This window comes from Oncorhynchus tshawytscha, linkage group LG15, assembly GCF_018296145.1.
Source record: "Oncorhynchus tshawytscha isolate Ot180627B linkage group LG15, Otsh_v2.0, whole genome shotgun sequence".
NCBI lineage: Eukaryota > Metazoa > Chordata > Actinopteri > Salmoniformes > Salmonidae > Oncorhynchus > Oncorhynchus tshawytscha.
Genome location: NC_056443.1, coordinates 15,147,408 through 15,166,809, shown reverse-complemented (window position 1 = coordinate 15,166,809; position 19,402 = coordinate 15,147,408). Strand labels below are relative to the sequence as shown.

At 41.9% G+C, this 19,402-nt stretch overlaps 1 protein-coding gene across 2 annotated transcripts in view; it reads left to right on the top strand.

The window, feature by feature from the left end:
• Window positions 1–3,604: 3,604 nt before the first annotated feature.
• LOC112214487 (phospholipase C, beta 3 (phosphatidylinositol-specific)) overlaps window positions 3,605–19,402 on the top strand; it is a 101,747-nt gene continuing 85,949 nt past the window's right edge. Inside the window, exon 1 of one of the 2 annotated variants that reach the window (XM_024373264.2) lies at window positions 3,605–4,466. In XM_024373264.2, the coding sequence (XP_024229032.1) occupies window positions 4,368–4,466 (99 nt within the window). In that variant the 5' untranslated portion in view covers window positions 3,605–4,367. The remainder of the gene's footprint in view (window positions 4,467–19,402) is intronic. The other variant, XM_024373263.2, reaches the window with a different exon arrangement.

Below are 19,402 nucleotides of genomic sequence, written 5' to 3'. Positions count from 1 at the left end.
CCATGCCAGCCCAGTACCTCCACATCTGGCTTCTTCACCTGTAGGATCATCTGAGACCAGCCACCTGGACAGCTGATGAAACTGTGGGTTTGCACAATTGAAGAATGTCTGCACAAACTGTCAGAGACCATCTCAGGGAATCTCATCTGCATGCTCTTCGTCCTCACTAAGGTCTTGACCTGACTGCAGTTCGGTGTCGTAACCGACTTCAGTGGGCAAATGTTCACCTTCGATGGCCACTGGCACACTGGAGAAGGGTGCTCTTCACAGATGAATCCCTGTTTCAACTGTACTGGGCAGATGGCACAGGATGTGTATGGCATTGTGTGGGAGAGCGGTTCGCTGATGTCAAACTTTGTGAACAGAGTGCCCCATGGTGGCGGTGAGGTTATGGTATGGGCAGGCATAAGCTACAAACATGAAAAAAATAGAATTTTATCAATGGCAATTTGAATGCACAGAGATACCGTGACGAGAGCCTGAGGCCCATTGAAGTGCCATTCATCTGCCGCCATCACCTCATGTTTCAGCATGATAATGCATGGCCCCATGTTGCAAGGATCTGTATGCAATTCCTGGAAGCTGAAAATGTCCCAGTTCTTCCAAGGTCTGCATAGTCACCAGACATGCCACCCATTGAGCATGTTTGGGATGTTCTGGCTCGACGTGTACGACAGCGTGTTCCAGTTCCCGCCATTATCCAGCAACTTTGCACAGACATTGAAGAGGAGTGGGGTAACATTCCACAGGCCACAATCAACAGCCTGATCAACTCTATACAAATGAGATGTGTTGCGCTGCATGTAGCAAATGGTGGTCACACCAGATACTGACTGATTTTCTGATCCACGCCCCTACATTTTTTAAGGTATCTGTGATCAACAGATGCAAATTTAGCTTTTTTAAAGCAGAAATTTGCATCCTGTAGCACAAACTCAAAAAGGTTCTGGGACACTGTAAATTCCATGGAGAATAAGAGTACCTCCTCCCAGCTGCCCACTGCACTAAGCTAGGAAACACTGTCACCACCGATAAATCCACTATAATTGAGAATTTCAATAAACATTTTTTCTACGGCTGGCCATGATTTCCACCTGGCTAATCCTACCCCAATCAACAGCCCTCCACCCCCCACAGCAACTCGCCCATGCCTCCCCCATTTCTCCTTTACCTAAATCCAGATAGCTGATGTTCTGAAAGAGCTGCAAAATTATCTGCCAAAATTGTTGCAACCCCTATTACTAGCCTGTTCAACCTCTCTTTTGTATCGTCTGAGATTCCCAAAGATTGGAAAGTTACCACGGTCACGTTCAAAGGGGGAGACACTCTAGACCCAAACTGCTACAGACCTATATCTATCCTACCCTGCCTTTCTATAATCCTCGAAAGCCAAGTTAACAAACAGAATACTGACCATTTCCAATTCCACCGTCCCTCCTCTGCTATGCAATCTGGTTTCAGAGCTGGTCATGGGTGCACCACAGCCACGCTCAAGGTCCTAAACAATATCATAACCGCCATCGGTAAGAGACATTACTGTGCAGCCGTATTCATCGACCTGGCCAAGGCTTTCGACTCTGTCAATCACTACATTCTTATCGGCAGACTCAACAGCCTTGGTTTCTCAAATGATTCCCTTGCCTGGTTCACCAACTACTTCTCTGATAGAGTTCAGTGTGTCAAATCGGAGGGCCTGTTGTCCAGACCTCTGGCAGTCTCTATGGGGGTGTCACAGGCTTCAAATCTCGGGCCGACTCTCTTCTCTGTATACATCAATGATGTCGCTCTTGCTGCTGGTGATTCTCTGATCCACCTCTACGCAGACGACACCATTCTGTATACCTCTGGCCCTTCTTTTGACACTGTGTTAACTAACCTCCAGACGAGCTTCAATGCCATACAACTCTCCTTCCGTGGCCTCCAACTGCTCTTAAATGCAAGTAAAACTAAAAGCAGGCTCCTCAACCGATCGCTGCCCACACCTGCCTGCCCGTCCAGCATCACTACTCTGAACAGTTCTGACTTAGAATATGTGGACAACTACAAATACCTAGGTGTCTGGTTAGACTGTAAACTCTCCTTCCAGACTCACATTAAGCATCTCCAATCCAAAATTAAATCAAGAATCAGCTTCCTATTTCGCAACAAAGCATCCTTCACTCATGCTGCCAAACATACCCTCGTAAAACTGACCATCCTACCGATCCTCGACTTCGGCGATGTCATTTACAAAATAGCCTCCAACACTCTATTCAACAAATTGGATGCAGCCTATCACAGTGCCATCCGTTTTGTCGCCAAGGCCCCATATATTACCCACCACTGCGACCTGTATGCTCTTGTTGGCTGGCCCTTGCTTCATACTCGTCACATCCGTTACATGTGCACCCCAGTATCTCTACTTGCACTTTCATCTGTTGCACATCTACCATTCCAGTGTTTAATTGCTATATTGCAATTACTTCCCTTATCCTACCTCATTTGCACATATTGTATATAGACTTTTTTTCTACTGTATTATTGACTGTATGTTTGTTTATTCCATGTGTAACTCTGTGTTGTTGTATGTGTTGAACTGCTTTGCTTTATCTTGGCCAGGTCGCAGTTGCAAATGAGAACTTGTTCTCAATTAGCCTACCTGGTTAAATACAGGTGAAATAAAATTAAAATATTTTAAAAATCTGTATTCCCAGTCATGTGAAATCCATAGATTAGGGCTTAATTAATTCATTTCATTTGACTGATTTTCTTATATGAACAATCTCAGTAAAATCTTTGAAATTGTTGCACGTTGCGTTTATATTTGTGATCAATGTAGTATTGACATTATGCTGTGGCAGAGCCAGGGTGATGTAAGGGGGTGCGTACTGGCGGCAGGGAAGTCAGGCGCAGGAGAGCAAAACTGTTTTACAACCGCACAGTTTAATAAATAAAATCACCGTAAACAGAACAATCAATACAATGGGTGCGAAACCCGTCGCACACCAGAAATACGTGCACACGCACTTACAATAAACAGTCCGGACAAGGACATTGGGGGACCAGAGCGTGAAATACACAAGATGTCATTATGGAGTTGAAACCAGGTGTGTGGGAAGACAAGACAGATGGAAAATGAAAAGTGGATCGATGATGGCTTGAAGACCAGCGACGCCGACCGCCGCCCGAACAAGGACAGGAACCAACTTCGGCGGAAGTCGTGACAGGTGAAATGTCCCTTTAAGGGGAAACTCATTAGCAAAACAAATCAACATGATGATGTGGCCAGTGACAATATCCAATAAGGTCCAATATCTGGAAGACCTGACTGCTGAAATGCAAAACATTTTTGGGACTGTATCAACAGCGGACTAATTTAAAAAATACCAGTTGTTGAGTGGATATTCCCTTTCATACCAGATCGTACAAATGCCAACACACATTACAAGTCAAGCTGTAACCCTTTACAACTAAACCAAACAGGATAATTTAACAAAGGAAGTCATGCACGTCTTTTATCTCTATTAAAAGGTATTCTGATTTTCTTTTGCTGTTTGACTGAAAGTGTGTGAGGTTTCAGAAGCGCGCACACACACACTTCTCTGTTCTGTATATACTGAACCTAGAAGACATGCTACAGCACATAGCTAACATTCTTTTAAAGGTGTTGTAGGAGGCTGCATGAATGAGAAAATAACTTTGCCCAACAACAAAAATGTGGGTTAGCTGGCAGTTTGAGAGCGTTACAAACTCCAACGTTCTTGTCACACTTCTACATTAAGTCCCCAACGCACAGAACATGCCTCTAGAAATACCAAATGGAATGACCGCGTCGAATGTCTGACTGAAAAGGAGAGAAGATAGAGAAGGACAGAAGAGAGAGAGAACACTCCCCGTCCGTTTTTCCCTATCTTCCTCCTCTCCCTGTCTATCCTCTGCTCTCCCCCTTTCTAGAAAACATGAAGGAAGAAAGAGAAGATAAGAATCCGGGGGGGACGAGTGTGAACAAGAGAAAGTTCGAGGAAAGCAAGAGAGGGGGACATTAATAGGCGGATGGAAGGAAGGAAGAAATTAAGGAAGGGATCTATCCAGCCATACAACGCGATTAAACGAGACATGAACAAACTATATATTGACCTATATTAAACGTAGCTACTCGACTCTTCTCAACTTGTGACGTTTAAAACTATTTTAGGATAGTTGGATACGCAAACTTAGGCTATTAGGAACCAAGTTATCGTATTTTCTAATTCATACAGCAACTTCCAGCTTTGCAAGTCACAGCTCACCCCGGAAAAGGATTTAGCCCCAAGGACCAAGGGGCACCGACGAGGGCAGGTCACCGCAGCCGGAATTTAGGCGTTGCCACACGGCTTTGACCCGGAGCCATGGCCGGGGCGAAGCCAGGAGTCCACGCTCTGCAGCTCAAACCGGTGTCGGTTCACGACATACTAAAACGGGGGAGCAAGTTTATCAAATGGGATGAGGTTAGTAATATAGCCTAGTGGCTCTAAACGTGTTTGTTTGTTTGTTTGTTTGTGAGTGAGTGAGTGCGAGAGAGTTATAGCCTACATTTAGTTTTCTCGTTTTCCCCACACAAGTGTTCAAGTTGCATTCATTATAAAATAATAGTAGCATAGTTGATTTTATTGATAAATCCTTACTTTGTGGACTTTAGAGTTTACTATTATAGACACTGCAGGCCAGAGGCTGTAGGTAGGTATGTCCCTACAGGACTGGTATAGGCTAGGCTACATGTCAACCCTATTCCCTGTACCAGGGATCCACTAGATTCAGCTGCAGGACTATTTTGTTGTTGTTGTTGTTGTTGGGGGGGGAGTGGTCAGGAGACTGGAACATAATTACAAGCAATTTGTAGACCGCCCAAACATAATATTAATATTTGCCTAAAACAATCATTTCAGACCTTGCTTACATTTATATATGGTCACATATCTCTTGATGGGCCAAATAAAATCACCCGCAGACCGCAAGTTGGGGACCCCTGCCCTAATACTTTTGACCTATCCCTATTGGCTCTGGTCAAAAGTAGTGCAGTATATAGGGAATGGGTTGCCATTTGGGATGTACCCATTGGACTGTCCTGCATACCGATACCTATCCTGCAATAGATCGGCCTAGCTCTGCTCTCCTTTGAATTCTTGTCAAGCAAGTTTTTCCACCACTCAGGTTTTTTAGACAACCCGACTGACTATCCACCAAAGCCATTTTTCTTTCACACTTTTGGCCTACTCTCTCTTTCTGTTCTAGCACCATTTTGTCACTGCTTTCCCAAGGGATTTCGATAGACAGTGGGAGTCAATGGAATGACACATGGCAAATTATAATTTTTATCTCATCATAGGGGAGACAGACTTTGTGAATTGAGTTTCTGAATGAACATTCCATAGGCCTACTCTTCCAAACCATGTCGACATGTAGCCTAGGCTGAAACAGCCAGATTTGTATGTCCCTAACTCTAAGACATTTTAGGACTATTTTAGTACTTCCTGTTTCAGGTAGACTGTTGTTAATCTGGAAACAATATTTTTTAGTATTTTAATAAAGCAAGACAACCCAAGTATGTTTTACGGGAAATTCAAAGATCTCCCCACTGGATTGGCCCTACTCTCTCTTCCATGTATTTTCACCCCTCCTTGCCTGGCAACCGTGGACTGTGTGTGAGAGAGAGATATATTACGTTTCATTGTCAGTATTTTAGAGGAGGGCGCCTGAAGCATTTTACTGCTTTAATGGTGTCAATAGGAAAACATATTTTTGCAAACAGACAGAAAGAATGAATAGACTACAAATAAAATAAAAATATATTTGTCACATGCACCGAAGGTGTAGACCTTACCGTGAAATGCTTACAAGCACTTAACCAACAATGTTCAAGAAATAGAGTTAAGAAAATATTTACTAAATAAACTAAAGTAAAAAGTAATACAATAAAATAACGAGGCTATATACAGGGGGTACCGGTACAGGTTAGTCGAGTTAATTTGTACATGTAGGTAGGGGTAAAATGATTATGCCTAGATAATAAACGGTGAGTAACATCAGTGTAAAAACAAAGGGGGGGAGTTCAATGTAAATAGTCCATGTGGCCATTTGATTGTATGTTCATCAGTCTTATGGTTTGGGGGTAGAAGCTGTTAAGAAGCATTTTGGACCTAGACTTGGCACACTGGTACCGCTTGCTGGAGAGAACATTCTATGACTAGGGTGGCTGGAGTCTTTGGCAATTCTTAGGGCCTTCCTCTGACACCGCATGGTATAGAGGTCCTGGATGGCATTACATTCCTTCTCTCACTCTCCCACTCTCTTTCTTCTCTCTCTGTTTCTTTCTTCCTCCTCAGTCTCACTTCATCGATCTTTCTTACTTTCTCTCCTTTCTCTCTCTTTAATTTATCTATTTCACTATCTTCCTCTCTCTCTCTCTCTCCCCTCCCTCGTTCTCTCTTCCTCCTTTCTCTGAGGGAATTCCCAGGAAGTTGTTAGGTCTAGGTCTGTGATTAACTTTGCGAACTGCAAGGGACAATGTTCACATCTCTCTTTCTCCACTCCCTCTTTTGCCTCCTATATCCCTTCCTCATTTGCTTTCCCTCTGCAGAGAGAAACAGAACTGATATGAGGAGACTAACTTGTAGGAGAAGGAAAAAGAGAAAAAAAGTGTCAGAGAAAGAGGAGGAGTGTGGGAGAGGAAAGAGAGGGAATGCGAGAGAGCAACATTTCACGTTGTTCAGACCCCAAATAAGGACATCTGATTTGAGAAAATGGGAAAGAGCAGAGAATCTAGTCTCAAGTTAATACCAGGCCCACACACACACACACACTGTAGAAAGACATGCAGCACATTTCTCCATCTACAGTGAGTCAATGTGTGTGTGTGTGGTGTGTGTTTCACTCTGAATTACTTCCTGTCTCAGCTTGTTGTGCTCTCTGGAGCCAAAACTACTTTCCCAGCCCTCCCTACCTTCTCCCTCCATCCCGCTTCCTCCCTCCCTCTTTCCCCCATCCCTCCCACCTACACCCCCTTCCCTCTCTTTCCCTCCTCTCTCTCCCTCCTTCCCTCCCACCCTTCTTCCATCTCTCGCTCCTTCCCCTCTTCCTCAACCCTATCCATTCTGCTCCTCAATTTAGATAAATCACAGTTGAATTCAGTAAAAATTATTCTGTGTAACAGAGAGAGAGAGAGAGAGAGAACAACTACATACTGTTGCACCAAATACCTCTGTGAGTTCAACCCTGAACCCTGGTCTCTCGTCTCTCTGTCACACACACACACACACACACACACACACACACACACACACACACACACACACACACACACACACACACACACAGATCCTGGACAGTACAGTTTAGTGTACTCCGGACTCAAGAACCTCACTAGAATGCGAATCTGGTGGTACCATATACCATATTCTAGTGTTACGATACCAGAATTTTTACTTCAAAACCAAACCTTACCGTCATGATACTCGATACCATCACGATACTCGATACCAAAACGATACCATAGCAAAAAAAAAAGGCATATTAGCCAAGTCACAAAATGGCACTTGATCCAGACAGATAAATTCAGGTACTACTCTGTTCAATCGTTGGTCATCTTTTGAGTTCAATATCATTACATTTGAAATGTTTTATGTCTACATTTTTCAGAGACAGCAATGTGTGCATTCATTAATCAATTATGCAATCATACAATCAATTTGACTTTGTTTTTACCAATCTAACTACATTGAACAAAAAATATAAATGCAGCTACTTCAAAGATTTTACTGAATTACAGTTCTTATAAGGAAACCAGCCAATTAAAATAAATTAATTAGTCCATAATCTATGGATTTCACATGACTGGGAATATAGATATGCATATGTTGGTCACAGATACCTTAAAAAAATTGTGACATGAATCAGAAAACCAGTCAGTGTCGGGTGTGACCACCATTTGCCTCATGCAGCCCGACACATCGCCTTCGCATAGAGTTGATCAGGCTGTTGATTGTGGCCTGTGGAATGTTGTCCCACTCCTCTTCAATGACTGTGTGAAGATATTGGCAGGAACTGGAACGCGCTGTTGTACACATCAATCCAGAGCATCCCAAACATGCTGAATGGGTGACATGTCTAGTAAGTATGCAGGCCATGTAAAAACTGGGACATTTTCAAATTCCTGGAATTGTATACAGATCATTGCAACATGGGGCCGTGCATTATCATGCTGAAACATGAGGTGATGGCGTCAGATTAATGGCACAACAATGGGCCTCAGGATCTCGTCACGGTATCTCTGTGCATTCAAATTGACATCGAAAAAATGTAATTGTGTCTGCTTTCCGTAGCTTATGCCTGCCCATACCATAACCCCACTGCCACCAATGTTGTCATCAGCAAACCGCTCACCCACACAATGCCACACTCTGCCATCTGGCCGGTACAGTTGAAACCGGGATTCATCTGTGAAGAAGACACTTCCCCAGCATACCAGTGGCCATCGGAGGTGAGCATTAGCCCAATGAAGTTGCTCACGACGCCGAACCACAGTCAGGTCAAGATCCTGGTGAGGCTATACACAGCCAAAACAGAAAGATAAATGCGATCAAAGCAGCACCACCCCCTCAAGAGTCTGAGCCTGCCTGGCAGGGTTGGTCCAACAAAGTCAAAGCCCCCAAATGTTTGAGCATAATATACATGGAATTTCTCAATGCTGCTAATGAGAACCTTGAAGACCTTGTATAGACGGTTGGAATTCCAATTCCATCTAGGTAGTGGCAGTGCTGGCAACACTAGCTGCAGTAACCCATGGGGAATCGGTCACACTCTGACAATCAGAGTGGGGGCAAATTATTGTGGCCCTGGTGGCACAAAATGATCAGATGGTCTGACTGCACAGAGATGCTTGGGGAAATGGTCACAGCGGGAGACAAGCATGTGTGTGTTTCAGGGGAAGGGGTTGTATCTGAGCTCCATCAGCTAGGACTTGACATTGGTTAATCAAATCTCCCCATTCTTGCTCAATTTTGCATGCCTTCTCAAACAGCTACAACTGTATATGCATTCGCACATCAAGTCTTCTCTTGAGTTGGGCTCGGAACAACTGTTGAACATCTGAGCTTGTGGTTGTTTGTGGGGGAAGGGTTGGGAGTGTGTATGAGTGTGTGTATGTATCCCACATCTGTTGCTATGGGTTAATGATGTTAGGGGCAATATAGGATGAATCACAAGAATTGCTTGCCAAAATAATAATTGCTTGCCAAAAATGTAATTGTTGTAATGCCAATCCAGGTTATGCTGACATTGTTACACATATTAGTTAATTGTGGAAATAAATTAAGATATGCAAGATTTTTTAATTTACAGTACCAGTCAAAAGTTTGGACACCTTCTCATTCCCAGGATTTGTCTTTCTTTTGACTATTTTCTACATTGTAAAATATTAGTGAAGACAATCAAAACTACGAAATACCACATATGGAATCATGTAGTAACCAATTTTTTTAAATACTTTAGATTCTTCAAAGTAGCCACCCTTTGCCTTGATGACGGCTTTGCACACTTTTGGCATTCTCTCAACCAGCTTCATGAGGTATGCATTTCAATTAACAGGTGTGCCTAGTTAAAAGTTCATTTGTGGAATTTCTTTCCTTAATGCGTTTGAGCCAATCAGCCCTATCTTGTCACAATACATCTATCTTCCGTATACAACCCCTATTTGGTAAAATACCATATTAGTCCATATTATGGGAAGAACAGCTCAAAATAAGCAAAGCGAAATGTCAGTCCATCATTACTTTAAGGCATGGTCAGTCATCTGGAAAATTTCAAGAACTTTGAAAGTGTCTTAAAGTGCAGTCGCAAAAATCATCAAGCGCTATGATAAAACTGGCTCTGATGAGGACCGCCACAGGAAAGGTCGACCCAGAGTTACCTTTACTGCAGAGGGCAAGTTCATTAGAGTTAATTGCACCTCAGATTTCAGCCCAAATAAATGCTTCACAGAGTTCAAGTAACAGACACATCTCAACATCAACATCAACTGTTCAGAGGAGACTGTGAATCTGGTATTCATGGTAAAATTGCTGCAAAGAAACCACTACTAAAGGACACCAATAAGAAAAAGACACTTGCTTGGGCCAAGAAACACGAGCAAGTGTTATGGTGGAAATCTGTCCTTTGCTCTGAGTCCAAATTTTAAGATGTTTGGTTCCAACCACTGTGTCTTTGTGAGACCCAGAGCAGGTGAACAGATGATCTCTGTATGTGTGGTTCCCACCGTGACGCATGGAGGTGGTGTGATGGTGTGGGGGTGCTTTGCTCATGACACTGCCAGTGATTTATTTAGAATTCAAGGCACACTTAACCAGCATTGCTACCACAGCATTCTGCAGTGATACGCCATCCCATCTGGTTTGTGCTTAGTGGAACTATCATTTGTTTTTCAACAGAACAATGACCCAAAACACACCTCCAGGCTGTGTAAGTGCTTTTTGACCAAGAAGGAGCGTGATGGACCTGGCCTCCACAATCACCCAACCTCAACCCAATTGAGAAGGATTGGGATGAGTTGGACTGCAGAGTGAAGGAAAAGCAGCCAACAAGTGCTCAGCATATGTGGGAACTCCTTCAAGTTCCCACATGGAAAAGCATTCCTCATGAAGCTGGTTTAGAGAATGCCAAGTGTGTGCAAAGCTGTCATCAAGGACATGGGTGGCTACTTTGAAGAATCTAAAATCTAAAATCGATGTCTTCACTATTATTCTAAAATGTAGAAAATAGTACAAATAAAGAAAAACCTTGAATGAGTAGGTGTGTCCAAACTTTTGACTGGTACTGTAGTTTTATCAAAGAATGACAACTTTTTTAAATGTTTCACTATTTTTATGAAATTCCCTGAGGAGGATGGTCCTCCCCATCCTCTGAGGAGCCTCCACTGCTCTAGAGACATTGCGCAATGTGGGCATTGAGTACGAACAAAATGGAATTCAAATAATTTAACGGATGTCTGACATTTAAAACCCCCCGAAAAATAACCAACATTTTGGTTAATCTCTCAGCACTATTAACCAGTAATGACATTCATGAGACAAGGGTGGTGGAGCCCTATTCTCACACACAATCAGTTCGCTGAGGTAATAGATTATCTTTAGGAGAGACGTGAGAGAGAGACCGATTTTAAAGTGAAGTAATAATGTTTGGTGGCAATCAGCTTTAAAATCAGCTTATTTTGCGTTATGGTTTGCATATTATAACAAACAAAGTACTTGTGCAGTGAATTGATGTTAGATTCAGCTGTAAGCTGGCACGAAAAGTTAGCCTAAAGCTGAGTGAGGGGAGTAGAATAGCATAGGCCTGTCGGCCATCAGGGAAGCAGTCAGAACCGTGCACTAGGCCTATCTATCGGCAATCAAAAGCTGTACCTCGCAATGGAATGCTGTATCTCGCAATTCCTTGGCTTGCATTGTCTCGCAACTTCAGTAAATCAGGGCCTGTTATCAATGAATAGGCTAGGATATTGAGATGAGCGAGATGCAACTCTTCGCACTCGCACAGTATCTGCACAGGTTCGCTTCCAGTGATCACATCGTGGTAGCCAGGGCACCAAAACAGCAGAAAAGTTGAGCCTTGCTCTTCGATGCTCTTAGATGTTGCGGAAATTAACCCACTATGCTGTTTACTTCCTGCATCTGCGTCATCCATTTTTGGGCGGGACGTTAACAATCCCATTTTTGTTTAAACATTTAGACCCCTACTGTGCAATACTACCATATTCCCTCAATGGGCCTTGTTCAAATGTAGTCCACTGTAATGGGAATATTGTAGAATTTGGGATGCAGCTCTAGTGGATTATCTGAAAGTGAAATGTCTATCATAGATAGATAGGCTTCTGAATGTTCTTTATGATTAAAGAGATGAAGGGAGAGACAGAGGGACTGACATGATGACTGAATAAGTTAGGAAGGAGGGAGGGAGAAAAGAGTTTGTTAAAGAGTTACACCACACAGTGAATCAAGCCATTAGTCTCACAGAGGGGTGAGAAATGTAGAGGAAGGGAGGGAGGAAATGGGAGAAACCTGCCACTGTTTGTCTAAGCGAGTCACACCACTTAGTGAAACACGGCGTTAACATGAGAGATGAATGGAGAAGGAAGAGTGGTTGAGCCAGAGGGGAAAAGAAAGAGAGAGAAAGGTCTTAGGTCAAACTCAGATGTGAAGTGAAGCATTTTGGGATTGAGATACATATTCTGCTTCTCACCACCCCTCTGTTCCCCCTCCTCCTCATCCCTCTCTTTCTCACAATCTTTCTTTAGTTTATTTAGTAAATATTTTCTTAACACTATTTTCTTAACTGCATTGTTGGTAATGGGATTGTAAAGTAAGCATTTCACGGTAAGAATACCTGTTGTATTCAGCACGTGAAAAATAACATTTGATTTCCTGTACCCACTCTCTTTGTCCTTACTTGTGCTCTATATCTGTCTCTCCCTCCCTGTCTTTTTCTCTTTTCATTCTCTCTGTCTGTCATTTTCTCTCCTTCTCTGTGTCATTTCTTTCCCTACCCTTGTTGTTATTCTCACGGTCTCTGTCTTCCTCTCCTCATTCCCTCTTGCTCTTTTTCTTTACCACTTTGACTTCTTTCCCTCTCCATCTCTCTTTCCCTCTCCTTATATTTCGCTTAATTATTTTCCTGTCGTCCCTTCCCCTCTAACCCCTTTCCTCTCCTCACCAGAGTCCAAAGGTTATTGACTGTCATCAACCTTTGTTGCCAAAGCAGCCACACACACACACACAGTCTGGTTGTCCCTGTATAATGACTGGTTTATTAGAGGTGCTGAAAACCCAGACGTCACCTTTTATAGTGAACATAATGAAAACATTCTGCCCCTCTCTCCCCCGTCCCCTCCCCTCTTTTCCTCTCTCTACCGCTCTTCTCTCACCCTCTTTTTCTTTGGTAGTATTCTCACTGAATAGAGTTATCTATTCAATTTACATACACGTTTTAATTCCCATTAGCGACTAGAATATCACGAGCCGAAAGAGGGTTAGCTAGCTAGCTACTAGTTAAAGTTAAGCAAGAACTCTTCATGCAACTCTTCATGCATCTACCATATTATACACTTAATTATTGCAACAAAACCATATTACACTCTTGAATAATGCAACAATTCACAAGCATGTGCAGGGTTTATTTTCTCATCTGTACACTCATTACATTTTAGCTTCGCTAATTAAAGCACTGCGTTACTGCTAGTTAAAGCTAACGACAGGTCTTCATCAAGTAACGTTAGCCTATCAAAAATGAACGATTATCCTGCTAATATGAATATATAAATACAATAGGCCTACCTTACCACATGCTTAATTTTGATCAATATCATGGAAATCAGGCTACATGTGGGAAAAGCAAATTGCGACTGAAAACGTGGGTATAATTCACTGAGGAGTTGAGCTGTTATATATGGAAGCCCATTCCCGGCAAAAATAAAATACATATCAGTTATGTTTTTTCATTTCTCTTCATGTTGCAGAGATCAGCACAGCAGGGCTGCCTGCAAATGTGTGTGCGATCTGGCATTTGCCCAAGCACTTTTGGTTTGGTTTAATAAAATATATTGCAAATTTATCTTTTATTTAACTAGCCAAGTCAGTTAAGAACAAATTCTTATTTTCAATGACGGCCTAGGAACAGTGGGTTAACTGCTTTGTTCAGGGGCAGAACGACAGATTTTTACCTTGTTAGCTCGGGGATTCGATCTTGCAACCTTTTGGTTACTAGTCCAACACTATAACCACTAGGCTACCTACCACCCCATGAAAAAAACAGTTGTTTCTACTGATTCGTCTCTTGATTTGTTTGACAGAATTTTATCCTCCTTAGGGCCAGGAGTTTTTCCAGGAGTTTATTATTTTGTTTTATCATATAACCTGATTTAGAAAAAATCTGGTCCCATCATAGCCCATATAAAACTGTTTTTTTTTTCACAGCTGATTTATTACTATGTTATACCGAGAGTTTTTCCTGGTTAGGTTAGTCTACCAGATCTCTGGGCCCCTGGAAAACAATTTCCCCTCCACCACTCTGGGACCTGTGAAATCACCGCACAATGTTACAAATGAAAAAACGTATTGTATTTGAATGATCTACTATCTCAAAATGTTGACTGATGTTGTTTGACTTGCGTATATCAATTTTTTTGAATAGTAATTGACATTAAAAAAAGATGCCACAAGATGCTTCTAATGAAAAAATATAACTTATATTTATGATCTATATGTATTTTATTTTCGGTTGGAATGGGCTTCCATAGCCAGATGACAGTTACTGCTACAATTTCAGAATGTAACAGGCTGTTACTTCAATTTCAGGTAAAACCTCAATAAAACAATCTCGAATAAAAGGGAATTCAGGAGAATGTTTATACATTTCAGCTGTTTCAAAAACATTGCTCTGTTATTATCATTTACAGTGCCTTCAGAACGTATTCACACCTCTTGACTTTGTCCACATTTTATTGATACAGCCTAATTTAAAATGTATTAAATTGATATTTTGTGTCACTGGCCTACACACAGGGGCGGTAGTGTGGTAGCCTAGTGGTTAGAGCATTGGACTAGTAACTGTAAGGTTGCAATTTCAAATCCCCGAGCTGACAAGGTACAAATCTGTCGTTCTGACCCTGAACAGGCTGTTCCTAGGCCGTCATTGAAAATAAGAATTTGTTCTTAACTAACTTGCCTAGTTAAATAAAGGTTAAAAAAATACCCCATAATGTCAGTGGAATTATGTTTTTGGACATTTTTACAAATTAATAAATTTGTAAAAATGTTGTGTCAATTAGTATTCAACCCCTTTGCTATGGCAAGCCTAAATAAGTTCACGTGTAAAAATGTGCTAAAAATAAATTGCATGCACTGTGTTTCAACATGGTGAATTTATCAATTACACTTTGGATGGTGTATCAATACACCAAGTCACGACAAAGATACAGGCGTCCTTCCTAGAGGTCGACCGATTAATCGGAATGGCCTATTAATTAGGGCCGATAAAAAAAATAAAAAAATTAAAAAATTTAAAAAAACAATTCATAACAATCGGTAATCGGCATTTTTGATTACATTGCAATCCACGAGGAGACTGCATGGCAGGCTGACTACCTGTTATGCTAGTGCAGCAAGGAGCCACGGTAAGGTGCTAGCTAGCATTAAATGTATCTTATAAAAAACAATCCATCTTAACATAATCACAAGTTAACTACACATGGTTGATGATATTTAATAGTTTATCTAGCTTGTCCTGCGTTGCATATAATCGATGCGGTGTCTGTTAATTTATCATTGAATCATACCCTACTTCACCAACCGGGTGATTTAACAAGCGCATTTGCGAAAAAGCACTGTCGTTGCACCAATGTGTACCTAACCATAAACATCAACGCCTTTCTTAAAATCAATATGCAAGTATATATTTTTAAACCTGCATATTTAGTTAATATTGCCTGCTAACATGAATTTCTTTTAACTAGGAAAATTGTGTCACTTGTCTTGCGTATTGTGCAACAGAGTCAGGGTATATGCAGCAGTTTGGGCCGCCTGGTTCGTTGCGAACTGTGTGAAGACTATTTCTTCCTAACATAGACAGCCAACGTCGCCAAACGGGGGATGATTTAACAAAAGCGCATTTGCGAAAAAAGCACAATCGTTGCACGAATGTACCTAACCATAAACATCAATGCCTTTCTTAAAATCAATACTCAGAAGTATATTTTTTTAAACCTGCATATTTAGCTAAAAGAAATCCAGGTTAGCAGGCAATATTAAACTAGGGAAATTGTGTCACTTCTCTTGCGTTCATTGTACGCAGAGTCAGGGTATATGCAACAGTTTGGGCCGCCTGGCTCGTTGCGAACTAATTTGCCAGAATTTTACGTAACTATGACATAACATTGAAGGTTGTGCAATGTAACAGGAATATTTAGACTTATGGATACCACCCATTAGATAAAATACGGAACGGTTCCGTATTTCACTGAAAGAAAAAACGTTTGTTTTCAAAATGATAGTTTCCAGATTTGACCATATTATTGACATAAGGCTCGTATTTCTGTGTGTTATTATGTTATAATTAAGTCTATGATTTGATAGAGCTGTCTGACTGAGCGGTAGTAGGCAGCAGCAGCCTCGTAAGCATTCATTCAAACAGCACTTTTGTGCATTTGCCAGCAGCTCTTCACGCTTCAAGCGTTGAGCTGTTTATGACTTCCCGAGACTCCCAAGATTAGGCTGGTGTAACCGATGTGAAATGGCTAGCTAGTTAGCGGGGTGCGCGCTAATAGCATTTCAATCGGTGACGTCACTCGCTCTGAGACCTTGGAAGTAGTTGCCGCGGCTTTTGTGGAGCGATTGGTAACAATGCTTCGCGGGTGGCTATTGTCGATGTGTTCCTGGTTCGAGCCCAGGTAGGGTCGAGGAGAGGGACGGAAGCTATACTGTTACACTGGCAATACTAAAGTGCCTATAAGAACATCCAATAGTCAAAGGTATATGAAATGTTATAGAGAGAAATAGTCCTATAATTCCTATAATAACTACAACCTAAAACTTCTTACCGGGGAATATTGACGACTCATGTTAAAAGGAACCCCCAGCTTTCATGTGTTCTCATGTTCTGAGCAAGAAACTTAAACATTAGCTTTTTTACATATATTACACATATTGCACTTTTACTTTCTTCTCCAAAACTTTGTTTTTGCATTATTTAAACCAAATTGAACATGTTTCATTATTTGAGGCTAAATTGATTATATTGATGTATTATATTAAGTTTAAATAGAAGTGTTCTTTCAGTATTGTTGTAATTGTCATTGTTACAAAAAATAAATACGTGTAAAAAAAAATGGCCGATTTAATCGGCAACGACTTTTATTTGGTCCTCCAATTATCGGCGTTTGAAAAAGCATAATCGGTCGATCTCTAGTCCTTCCTAACACAATTGGCAGAGAGGAAGGAAAACCACTCAGGGGTTTCATCATGAGGCCAATGGTGACTTTAAAACGTTGATAGGAGAAAACTGAGGATGGATCTACAGCATTGTAGTTATTATAAAGTACTAACCTAATTAACAGAGTGAAAAGAAGGAAGCCTGTACATAATAAAAATGTTCAAAAAATGCATTCTGTCTGCAGCAAGGCACTTTTTGTCCTCAATACAAAGCGTTATGTTGGGGCAAATCCCACACACATCACTGAGTACCACTTTTCATATTTTCAAGCATGGTGGTGGATACCCATGCCCGCTATGGAAGCACCCTACTACGGCCCTCTATCAATGGGGGCCCGTCCTGAGTGGTTTATTTTTTTTCTTCTGTGCGCGTAAAATACGGGAGTAGCTGTGACTCTCTTAAGGTAGCCAAGTGCTGGATGAGGATATACATCCGTGCAACTGGTGATCTGAAATAGGCACCTGGGAACCCAAAAATTAAAATATGCTCCAAAATGCATTTAAGGGTCATTCTCATATTAATGCCCTGTTATAGGAGTACCCTACTACGGTAACCCCCTCTTTCATAGGGCCGTCTTTCCATAGGGGCCGTCCTGAGGGATTTATGGACACTTTAACATGTTCTGATGGATACTCATTGTTGTGCAACTGGTGATCTGAAATGTGCACCTGGGAACCCAAAAATTAAAATAGGCTCCAAAATGCATTTAAGGGTCATTCTCATATTAATGCCCGCTATGGAAGCACCCTACTACGGCCCTCTTTCCGTGGGGGCCCTCATTTAGTGCTTTATGGACTGTTTAAAATATCACGATGGATACTGATTGTTGTGCAACTGGTGATTGAAAACGTGCAACTGGTAACCCAAAATGTATGGTAAATAAATCACAGAAATTGCACTATGTCCAACTCTGGGCCTGGTGATTGGGGAAATGGGCCTAAAAAAAGGGGGACAGAGCAGCTCACCTCCACAGAGGCTGACTGCTCTGCCCCCCTTAAGGACAGTGGAAATATGGACCTTCAGGCAGTTAGGCCCTCACTCACCACCCGGGTAACACCACTCTATTTCCGGGGATGATTCCAGCAGGGGACCCCCCCCACCTCCACAACCTCGCACACCAGGTGAACCAGGGCACCCACACTTAAGCACCCTTCCTCGGGCTATAAAGCAGATAGCCGCGCTCTTACGAACCGCGTGCACCTGGTGACCCAAAAAGGACGTCGTGCACCTGGTAACCCAAAACGGCCGTCGTGCACCTGGTGACCCAAAATGAACGTTGTGCACCTGGGAACCCAAAAAAGGCCCATGTGCACCTGGTCACCCGGCCGCTTTCCACCCAGAACCTAAGTCCACACTGGGTTACCGGTGGTACTTTTCTACCTGGTACCCACCTTCCTTAGTCCGATTGCCGTCTCTCTTTTTCGGCTATCGGACTCTGAGTTACCCACTCTCTCTTGGGTCTTTGGGTTACCAGGTGCCGGTGGTACTTTTCTACCTGGTACCCACCTTCCTTAGTCCGATTGCCCAATAATTTCTTTAAAGAATAATGTGCAAATATTGTACAATCCAGGTGTGCAAAGTTCTTAGAGACTTACCCAGAACGACTCACAGCTGTAATCGCTGCCAAAGGTGATTCTAACATTTTATTGACTCAGGGGGTTGAATACTTATGTTATCAAGATATATTAGTATTTTATGTTTCATAATCTTTTTGACAAATGTTAGAATTAGTTTTCCACTTTGACATTACAGAGAATTTTGTTTAGAACGTTGACAAAAAAATGACGATTAAATACATTTTTATCCCACAACAAAATGTGGAAAAAGTCAATGGGTGTGAATACTTTCTAAAGGCACTCAACGAGACAATTCTGTTCACAGTGCCCTGCTTGGAGGGGGCAATTGTGGTTAGACAGATGATCACCAACGAAGCGTTTAGGCAAAACACAACAGGCTGTTCTACATGCAAATTGTGTGTGTGTTTGTAAGATGGTGGAAAGTAAAACCTCCATTTACGGTAAATGGTTACGGATGAGACAGAACGATAGAGAAAAAGAGATGGCTGAAGAGAGCGTGCTAGAGAGAGAAATGTGGTGGAGTGGAGGGGAGGAGAAAGCACATCAAAATCACTTCAAAAAAGGAAGGGAGAAATGAAAGCAAGGGATGGAAGAAAGAAGAGAAAGATTAGGGTGGAGATTACTGATTTTTCTTTTGTTTTTCCACAGTAGAGTATTCCTTAAATGTATAACAGAGTAGTTAGCTCTAGACCTAAGGTCAGTTTTATGTTTGCCCCTAATCGTTAGTTTTGTTTATGATAACGTTTAGCTGATCCTAGATCTGTGCCTATAGGTAACTCTGATTTAAGAATTATAAATTACTGGGAGCTCATATTTGATTACTTATCAAAAGCTTT